This window comes from Ananas comosus, linkage group 18 (genome assembly GCF_001540865.1).
Source record: "Ananas comosus cultivar F153 linkage group 18, ASM154086v1, whole genome shotgun sequence".
NCBI lineage: Eukaryota > Viridiplantae > Streptophyta > Magnoliopsida > Poales > Bromeliaceae > Ananas > Ananas comosus.
Window position 1 is genome coordinate 881565 of NC_033638.1, and position 11029 is coordinate 892593.

Here is an 11029-nt window from a genome sequence, read left to right on the forward strand (position 1 = left end):
TGTACGCAATTAGTGTTGTAGGGGATCGCTCGCTCGCGGAAAAGGAGCGCCGCATTTAAAGCCCCATCCCGCTCGATTAAAAAAAAAGAAAAAAAAGCAGGAGTAGAATGTGTGAACAGTCCCTGTACTGTCCTTACTGTGCGTATTGGCCCATACACTTTTGACCGCTTTTGCACTTTAGTCCCTACCATTACAGTATAAAGTGTTCAAACTTTTCTCATAAAATAGTAGTTAAAAAATATTGTTGAAGTTAAACTAAAAAGGCAAAAAAAAAATCATTTATTTATTTATTTTATTTAATTTAATTTAACGAGAAAGAAAGTCATTTATTTAGCAACTTGAAAAAATAAGGATCGAATTGTAATATAGGAATAGTACAGGGACTACCAATGCATTTACCCCAAAAAAAGCGGGGTTAGTAATAATAGTACTATAGTGGTGATAATAAGAGAGAGAGAGAGAGAGAGAGAGAGAGAGGAAAGAGTCAAGAGAGCCCCAATTTTCGCGCATTGTGATCGAATTTGCGGCGCTGTTGAATCGAGCGATTGGATTCGGACGATTCAGGAGCTAGGGTTCTGTGATTGGGCTTCGTTTGAGGTAGATTTCGTCTCGAATGGTGTTGATTTCGCTGTTAATTTTGGTGTCTCCTTGATCTCTTAGCTGTGTTGCGGTAAATTAGGGTTAAATTTGGGTTGGTTTTGATTGATCTGTGGAAAGATTTGGTTTAGTTGGCGTTACAATCTCCAGTTAATTGGTAAGTTTGCGAGTTGACGTGATTGTGTGATGCTGTGCTTATTGTTTATATAATTGTTATTGTGAGATTGTTATCCAGTTTTGAGTGTTTAGGGTTTCTAAATGGCTCAATTTTCAGGGTTCTGTAGCTCAAAGTTTCAATCTTTTTTGTTGTTTACTGACATTTTTCTGAAATTTGTTTCTCGAATTTATGTAATAGCTGTCCCTTTTGTTGATTCTTTTTTTTTTTTTTTCTTTTTCTTTTTAAGTTAGTGTTTGTTTGGCTTCGCTTTTGGAACAGCTTTTCTAATTGACATGCAAAAGCTGAGCTTTTGATAAGCAAAGAGTCCGGAACTTGTGGCTGTAGGGGGAAAGTTCGCATTAGCTTCTCGATCTTAAAAGTAGAAGCTCGAATTTGAAACTTTTACTTCTAACTACATCAGAGAGCTGTTAAGGGCATTTGAATGAAAAAGTTATTATTGCGCATTTGAATAATGCTGATTAAACAACACTTTTGTAGAAGCTCCGGCGAGGCGAAACTGAACTGGCTTATTTGTGATATACTTTCTTTGTTCATCATTTCTCAGTTTATTGCTGTTAAGTAATGGTGGTTTTTGGATGGAAAACAGAGTCGCGAGGACTCGTTAGATGACAAGGGTGGCTCGTGATTATGGAGACAAACTGCATAATGAGGCATTTCGATCTGTGCCGTTGCATACCAATTTCCTTATGAATAGATTCCCAAACTACAAGATTGGGACGAAAAATATTGCAATCGAGCCCAACGGCGACCCAGAGGTGCCGCCTCTTAAAGAGATTGTCGCCAAGGAGACCGCCGACCTGCTGGATCGTCGCCAGCGTCTTTCTGTTCGTGAGCTTGCTAAAAAGTTTGAGAAGGGCCTATACACTGCCACTTTGTTGTCTAATGAGGTTTAATGCCCTATACATTGGACTTCACAAATGCTTGCTCAGTGACTTCTTTATTTCAGGGGTGTTGTTCGCTTGTCGTATGTTAACTTAGATTCCTTGGAATCTCAGGTTAAATGGGGGCAGGTGGCTTTGTTGGAAAGAGATGTACTTGTGGATAAACTAAGGAATGTATTGGACTCGCTGAGAGGACGTGTGGTTAGCAAAAATAGGGATGAACTTGAGTCTTCTATATCTATGGTTTGTTTCTGTTTCTCATCTATATTGCATGTGTTCTTCTGGTGTTTCACTTTGTGCGTAGATTTGCCTCTCACAAATTGCATCTTCTTGAGCTCTATGGTGTTGCAATTGAGGCAACTTACTGTGTTTTTGTGTTAGTAGCCGAGGCTTGCACATATGCTTAGAGATATTTTATGACCTAATTTAGTAGTTATATTCAGTCAAATTTTCTTACACGTATATATATATGCTGTAAAAGGAAAAATACTGCATCATCGTCAGCCATACAAACATGGAAAGCAGGCTGAAGAATAATATATCGGCAATAGTTATTAAGTTATTGGATAGTCTGGAATTGTGTGGTGCCCACTTTAGTTTTATGACTTTGAAATAAAGAAGTTAAACCATCAAATCTAGTAAAAAGGAAAATCTCTTTCAAGAAGCTTAATTTCTTTTACTTGATGCACCTGTTTCTAAGCATGTATTGTGTTAGAGCCGAGCACCAATTTTACGTGCTTTTAAAAATACATGGTTTATATTAACGTCATTACTCTTGTGTTAGGCGGAGAAATTAGCAGTTCAGCTGCCTCAAAGAGAAGGAGAGTTGCTTCAGCAGAAAGCAGAAGTGAAAAAGTTAGCAACCTCTCTTAAACTGGTATTGTGGAAAAGTTACTTCTCATACAATTGCAAGTATATGTAATTAAAGCGTGTGCATAACATATGTAACAACAGTTCAGTCCATCCAGCATGCAATTTGGGCTTTAAACCCCCACATGATCTGATTGATGTTGTATAATAAAACTTTTCTAATATTTCCTTTCTCTATGAAAGATAATTTATCTGTTATGTCCTTGGGGTTTAATGCAAATCCTAGCCTTATTCCACTGTCTATTATCATTTTCTTAAGAGAGATTCGCAAGCAACTTGAAAATGCAAAACACCCAATAACATGTGGTTCGTGCTTTTCTATCAACAGTATAAGGTTTATATAGCACCAATGATGTAGGCGATCATATGATACTCAGACTAAAAGTTAGATCTATTAGGAGAAGGCATACAAACAAGATTAGCAACCCACATTTAGAAACCCATGTGGCATGTTATGAATGGTGATGACGGAACCCAGACAATAAAGGTGGGGAAATTGATAATTAAGAATTCACAATTTTTAGCACTTGCAACATCTATGATGCCATCTTGACCATGTTCTTGGACCCTTTCCTCTCCCGATTGACCTTTTGGGTTAAGTTCTAGATTCAAGAGAAATCTCTTGCTGTAGTCAACACACAATTTTTAAGAAAATTGTATATATTGTGTGATTCGCTCTATTAGCAGCTTAAATAGTTAAGTGGTCCTTCGGTTTTTGTTTACTTTTCCCTTTCAAACTCCGATCAAAAACTTTTTTTTTTCTTAGAAAGGTTTAATCCTTCGTCTCAATAGGATATGTGAGGAAAATAGATGTTCTCATGGTTTGCATTAAAAGACCAATTAGAAATTGCATCAAAAAATTGTATTGTGGATATGAGTTGCGACACGTAACTTTTTGTATTGAATTTAATATTCTAATTGAATAAGTATGGATAAAGGATCTATGGATGAAGACAGAGAAGTTTAGTTCCTATCGTATCTAGATCTTCAATTTTTGTGCTGTAAAAGGAAGTTGAAGCCAAGTAGATAAAAAATGCTAGTCCTGGTTTTCTAGAACCACCAGCTTATTTTTTGTACACCAATAAAATGTATTTATGGAAGCTTATATAAGCACATTTTTGCTGTATGCTTGCTCTACTTTAGGGCTTGTCTCTTCCTTCTGGTGCTTATGAGGAAGTGTTCTTATAGAGCCGTCGGAGGAAGCACTGATGGGTGTTTGACTACACTAGAGTCAAATCGTAAATGAGCAACTGGTTAATAGGAGTATATTAGGAAGTCTAATTGCTTGAGGTAAGTGGTAGGACTCGTTAGAACATATTCAAAGGTTAGGATAAAACAATTGAGCATATCAGTCAAGTATATTGCATAAAAACTGCTACCTAGAGCTGCATCTGGACATAATGCCTATTTGGTTTGGGTCGTAGAATAGATTTTCCCTCGAGAAGATCTAGGCATTTGGCAAATGAAAATATCTCGAGTTTTTGGTTGTGATCAGGAGCCTAGCGTTTAAATCTGGGAAGCTCATGTCAGAGTTGGACATGATTTCTAAACAACTTTGCAATAAGTTGGACATGATTTCTAAACAACTTTGCAATAAGTTAGTGCTATTTCATTGTCATTACATTGCCAAATACAATGGAACAATGAACAAGTGAAGCATATCTATAGGTAAGTCACATGATCTCAAAGTAAATTAAGAAATCCTCTGCTAATAGCCTATGCAACTAAGAACATCTCGTGTTAGTTCTAAAAACCTTTCTTGACCAGTTGATATAAGGCAAGCATTTAAACTGAGCAAGAACTTGTGACCATTTTCATGCTCAAGCCATTATATGCATATTGATTCGTTTGCAAGCTTTGACTGTAGGAGTTTTCATTTTTCCTCTCTTACTCTTGCTTTTAGGCTTCTGAAGATGCCAAAAGAATTGTTGACGAAGAAAGAGTCAATGCCCGTATTGAGATTGAAAGTGCTAGGGCAGCAGTGCAAAGAGTACAACAAGCCCTTCATGAGCACGAAGAATTATCTCGAAGAACAGAGAAGCAGGTGCCAATGAAGTGTTGACTTACGATGTTATATAATTGCTTTCAAACTAGTATTCAGTAATATATTCTCTTCTTTCTATTTGATAACAAATTAAGATGCTAGTGTGCATTCTCTACATTACATACCTTCAAAATCTTACATGGAACTGCTCTTAATGTTCTGTAAATTTAGTATGGGAATGATTTTCATTTTAGAAGCATTATTTCTCTTTCCAATTTTCTTGTCATTGCTATTGAAATTTGAATTTCATAATTGCAGGAAAATAACTAAGATTCCTAACTTGCTAAATTCAATTACAGACCAAGAAGCAGGAACGAGATCAAAGAAATGGACTGTTCTCTCAGTTCAATAATGTAGTTCACTAACATGTCACAATGGCCTTGTTTGGCCCAGCTTGCGGGCTGCACTGCTCATCTACTTGGGGAAGCTCCGATTCGGAGCTTCTCCAAAAATGCCTGGATGTGTGGGTGAGGCCAAACAGCTACAATATAAGATGTTTTTCAAGCACAACAGCTGTAATTGTATTACATAGACAAATCAAGTTAATAATATATAATTTACTAATATAACGGAACTGACCAATTTGTTTTATATAGCCTAATTGCAATAGAACATAGTATAACCTCTGTATAGTAAAATACAAACACAGCGTACAAAAAGCTTATCAAAATTATTGTTATTATGGCATCTTCTCTTTACTGCATTTTCTAATAGTTTGGTTCTTACTTGTCCTCAGTCATTGAGATACTACTAGGCTACTGTTAATTAACTAACAGCTTAGTTCATGGTGTTCTTAATAATTTAATCTATAACAGTAGCTTGCCATGTCAATCAAATGAAATTGTGCTTGACATTATTAACTTTAATATATTATGAGAACTTTCTTTTTGTTTTGCTTTTCAACAGTCAACAATATACTTATTATGTTACTACTGATTCTAAATAATCACTTGCATTCCGCGTCAAATTTTGATAGCTAGTAGTGAAGCTGAAACTCTCTTTTTGTGGAATTGTATTCTATCTCTATGTGATTTCAAAGGATGTGCAAGAACTCAAGACAGAAGTTCAGGCGGCCCGAAGAATCAAAATGCTTCATTATCGCAGCAAGGTAGGATTTATAACTCTTAGATGAATACTTCTATATACAAAAATCATCCTGTCGCCTTAGCTGGTTATTTTCAGAAATTGTTGTCCGTCTTTCTCAGACCATTCTTGGACATGCATATTTGGAGTTGTACTTGCTTCATTTCAGTGACTTATTTTTTTGTGTTTTCGAAATATTAGTAAGACTTCAAGTCTGATTTCAGATGTGCTTAGGTGATTGTTCGTATATTTTTTATTCTCAATTTGATAGTGGAACACCTTTACAGGTGATGGACATGGAAAATGAGATTCAAGTACTACGGGCTCAGTTTGCTGAGAAGGCTTCACTTTCTGTCCAGCTTCGCAAAGAGGTATACTCTGCCAAAATTTCAGTTTGCTTTTTTCACTTTTCTACATTTAGATTTGATGTTCTGTTTTTCTCAAAATTTATTTTGAATGGCATGCTTTTGTACAAAGAATTTTCTTTGTAAATCTTTTTCGCTTTTCCTTTCCGCAGCTCACAATGCGCAAGAGTCCCAAGGAGAACAAGGATCGCATATATGAGTTGGAGGGTCTCGAAAGTTTAGGCTCGTGCTTGCATATTATTCGTCGGACTAATACTGCTCCAAACGTATCTGATTGTTTAATCCAATGGTACCGTATACAGCCTGTGGGAAGCAAGATAGAGTTAATTTCAGGTAGATAAGTCATGTTCATTTGTTTGTCATTTCTAACCATGAATGCTTAATTATCTGAATTAGTTCGATTATTCTTTTTGATGTCTTTAGTAATTTAGTAGTCTCCACTGTTTTGGAAACTATACTCTTAGGCCTTTTTCACCATGTTTTCAGACCCTGATTATTTTGATCTTGATTGGGTTGATGATGCTTTTTCCCTTCTCTGCTTCAAAATGTGAGCCAGTGGAATCGAAAGCCCTTGCACCTACCTGTCATTTTTTTTATTTAGAGTGGTATCACTTCTGTTCAGACCAACCTTGGAATAAAATAAGTATAAACAAGACCAATCTTTTGTGTTTTTACTTTTTATTATATTTTTGTGGTATCTGCTTTGTTTAAACTTTGATTTCCATATTAGATCATTTTCAGCTTTCATTTCTTTCATCTTTTGTCATTTTTGTCATCTATCCTGCTTGTTTTCTTGCTTCATCAAGGATGGCAATTTCACTTACTGATTTGTCTTTCTGACATAAATATCATCTGATAGTCTTAATTGATATGATTGTTTTGTGTATATACTAAGTTTGTTGTACTAAATAATAGTTTGCAACTCTGTTTATTTGACCTATCTTTGTTAAGCAATTAATATCTCAGGGGCTACTAAACCGGTATATGCTCCAGAACCGTTTGACGTTGGGCGATTCCTGCAGGCTGAAATAACTTTCGGTGATGACAGTGTAACAGTGAAGACTGCTGGCCCAATAGATCCTGGTATTCTTCCTCTTCTTTGCTGGTGTAATCTTATTTATTGTCATTTTACCAAAACCGTAGTGACTTTGGTTTGCAAACAGCTGCAGGGTTGGGAAGTTACGTAGAAGAACTTGTTCGGAAACCTGAAACTGAGTTCAATGTATGCTTTCTTCCTCTTTTTCTGTTACTCGATTAAAGTGTATGTCATATGATTTCATTGTCAGTATAATATATGCTCTTAGTAATGATGATTCTCATAAAAGCAGGAATGTGGTAATTGGTTTTATGAGGAAATAAAAGAGAAAAAGGAATGTAGCGAGTGGTTTTACGATAGTGTACCAACTCCATCCACTATGTGCTGGAGGGAATGATCATTTCAAAATTTATTATGCTATAAATTTTTGGGGGGAATTTTTAAATTGTCGTTACTTCCATTGCAGGTTGTTGTTGTTCAAGAGAATGGGAATGATTGTGATGTAGATCCCATTCACGTCCTTAATATTGGAAGGCTGAGAATGAAACTTAGTAGAGGAAAGGCGGTTGTTGCAAAGGAATTCTATTCCTCATCGATGCAGGTATTACCCTCTCTTCTAATACAAAATCATTGTGGTCTGCGGTTTTATGAGGATGATTAGAAACCTGCTTTGTGAAGGACTAGTTATGTTTATCACAAAGCCTTAACTTACGAATCTCTTTAAGTTTCAACCTTCTTTGTTTTTCTACTCGTGCTTTCCTTTCCTCTACCATATTACATGAATGAGTCTCATGCATCATTTGGTTTCACAGCATTCATTGCCAGTTTAATTTCATTTGTTTGTTTATCTTAAAGTATCATTGAGCCTCTCTCTCTCTCTCTCTCTCTCTCTCTCTCTCTCTCGCGTCTCCTCTGCTTCGTCATTTTGCTCAACTTCCTTTTGCCTGCTACATCTTTTATCCCGAATCGATATTTTAACATTCACACGATATATCTTCAGCAACGATTATTATCAAATTGGTAGAAATATAGTTTCATAGCCTTACTATAGTTGATATATCTACTCATTCAATTGTTGTCTTCTTCACAAATCATTTGAATCCCATTTTAGCATGTCCCAGCGTTTTCCTTGGCTACATTTCAGACATAATTGAATAGGCTGGCAAAATTTATTACAGTGCTGGTAAATTTCTCTTTTTTCAACCCTAATTGCTGCTCATTTGAGTTTGTCATGAAATCATTATTTCATTTCCCTCAGGATATGTATGGATCTTTTATCTTGCTGTTCTAATACTGTTATTTGAAGAACTCAGACACCTTCCTGAAATTTTGGGTACTTTCTTTCCATGTAAAAGAGCCCCAAAAATAACTTTTCAACAGTTTCCTCAGGCCATAAATTTCTCCCTTTTATAAAACTCGAACAAAACACGCTCACATAATGGGAGGTCTCTTTGTGGATTTTCCCTTTTCCTTCTCTTGCAAACCCACAATGATGCCCAGAATATGATTTTCCTTCTTTTTTTTTTTTTTGCCAAACCAAACATCAGGTGTCGTATTCGTTTTCTTGGAAAATCTTTTTACCTTGAAAATTGTTTTCCAGAATTTGCATGAAACTAAACAAGGATCATGCTAATAGGTTCGTATAGAATGGAGATAGAGCACTCCGCTGTCAGAAGCTTGGATTATTTAAAAAAAAAAAAGAAAATCTAACTTGATCATTTCCTGTGGCTAATATTCAGCTATGTGGTGCTCGAGGCGGTGGAAATGCTGCAGCTCAGACGCTCTTCTGGCGGCCTAAGAAAGGCCTTCACTTAACCTTAGCCTTTGAGTCAGTGAGAGAACGGAATGCGGCGATCATGCTGGCTCGGAGGTTCGCCATCGATTGCAATGTACGCACTTGTCAGAGAACTAGATACCCTTTATTCTTTATTGGTTAAAGATGTAGGGAGACGCTCTCGACTATAACCCGTTTTGAAATACTGGTCGATTAGCTATCAACGGTTAATAACCAATGAAATTACTACGAAATTAAGTCAAAAGAATCGGAAGTTGAGGTGGTGTAAATCAAAAGCTCAAAATAAGAACTCTTTCTTACCTTCTTTAGTTCAATTCCATGTGCATTAATACTGTTCTCCATCTCATATGTATTTTGAACTGCAGAAGCTAATTTAGCCTAAGTTATTATCACATCAATTTTTGTTCAAGAGATTTCGTAATTTCATAATCATTTCTCTATGCCATCTCTACTCATTGCTTTTTTTTTTTTTTTTGGTTAATACCACAGATCATGCTTGCTGGGCCAGGTGACAGGACTACAGGGTGAAGTTGATTTGATTTTATCATAGTGTGAGAATGTTAAATTTTATGTTAATTTTTTTTTTCTCTTTTAATATGTAGATTTGTGTGGGTGCTAGTGAGGAAAGTTGAGTAGAATTTGTATCATTTCTTCTTTTTTTTTTTCCCCCTGTTTTCAAGTGGTGAGCAGCATCAAGGCATCATTTTATTCGCCTTGTTGTTTAGGTAATTGTATCAGTTTGTGTTTGTTTTCTTTGCGCAAGGAGCTTGTTGTGAAAGTGCAGAGATGTGAGATTGATAACATTTTCTGGATTTATACGGATTCGAATTTGAATTGTTTTTCAGTGGCTTTGATGTTCTAATGAAAGTTTCCTTTTTCTATTTATTGTTGTTACACTTCTGGTTGGTCATGTTCATGTTTCTGCTCAAATTTGTGGAGTAATTTTCATGATAACAGTAAATTTGCAATGGATTGCAAAGCTTTTGCAATTCATCCTAGGGAGCAGGGAAAAAAAAAACGCCTAGAAAGGAGTACTCTTATTAACCCTAATGTGTTGGATTTGTGCAGTGAAATGTATCTCTCATTTGTTCAATTCAAATTGAGAAAACAGACAGGGAAAATCACATTGCATGTGAAATTTAACACTGTCTTGCTGCATGTAGATTATAAACGCTAACCAACTATTCCAAAAACAAATGCGGATAGAAATAACGCATCTATTACACTTAAAGATTCAGTCGTTATGTTTCGTGGGCTTCAATCTGACTCAACTTATCTGGACGTTAGATCTATTATTGAATCTCTTACCGTTAAGTTTATTGTGGCTCGTGGCTCCATTCAATTTATTAATTTTCTGAGCCTATTGTCATAGAACATGAAGATAGACCTATTTTAACTAATAATAAATAGCTAACAATCCCTCTCCAATATATGCGCCAGTATGTGGGAATCAAACTTGCGCCACTGGTTCTGATACCACTTGTGAATCGTAAGTGCTAATTTACAATCCCAAAAATATGTGATGATAACAAGAACATACTCATTACACTTAAAGGCTCAATTACAACACTTCACGGGTTTCGACCTGATACAACTCACCTAAATACTAGCTTTATTATTGGATCTTTTGTCGTTAATCTATTATGCACCAGAGTCCCAGTCAAATTATTAGACTCACCTAATCCAACTTATTAATTTTCTAAACCTATTGTCATATGATAGAAATTGAAATTACTTTAGCCAATAATAAATAGCCAACACCGCCTTTTTCTCCTAACCCTAGGACCAAGCTCTTTTTAAGCATACCTATCATATTTTTATGATTTAAGAACAAAATCATCATATTTAGCCTCTCTCCGTCAGAATTTCTATTTATTTTTTATATTTCATGCCGCAAATACTTAAAAAAAAAATAAAAATATATTAAAAATTTACTTTTTTTCTTGTAAAATAAAAGTAATTTGATCATTTCTGTCTTTCCATTAACATCATAATCCCTAGAAATATTTTTTAAATTTTAAGAGAACAAAATATATGTTTTTGAAAGTAAAAAAAAAAAAAAGGGAAAAAGCAGATACTTGTAGTAAAATTTTCTATATTTTAACTTCTTTTTTTCTTTTTTTTTTAATTCCTCACCCTTTTGTTGCCCATTTGCATAAAACCCACCACCAACCCTGAAA

At 35.4% G+C, this 11029-nt stretch overlaps 1 protein-coding gene across 2 annotated transcripts; it reads left to right on the forward strand.

Moving 5' to 3' along the window:
• On the forward strand, positions 450 to 9727 carry LOC109723704 (stomatal closure-related actin-binding protein 1-like). 2 transcript variants are annotated; one of them, XM_020252164.1, is made up of 13 exons: positions 450 to 597; positions 1362 to 1662; positions 1771 to 1899; positions 2441 to 2533; positions 4430 to 4570; positions 5610 to 5678; positions 5941 to 6024; positions 6171 to 6351; positions 6970 to 7101; positions 7182 to 7240; positions 7521 to 7655; positions 8794 to 8943; positions 9339 to 9727. In XM_020252164.1, exons 2-13 carry the CDS (start codon positions 1381 to 1383, stop codon positions 9375 to 9377), a joined length of 1494 nt encoding a protein of 497 aa, XP_020107753.1. In that variant the 5' UTR covers positions 450 to 597; positions 1362 to 1380; the 3' UTR covers positions 9378 to 9727. The 2 variants fall into 2 exon arrangements, with proteins under 2 accessions (XP_020107753.1, XP_020107754.1); XM_020252165.1 differs by having other exon boundaries at positions 6985 to 7101.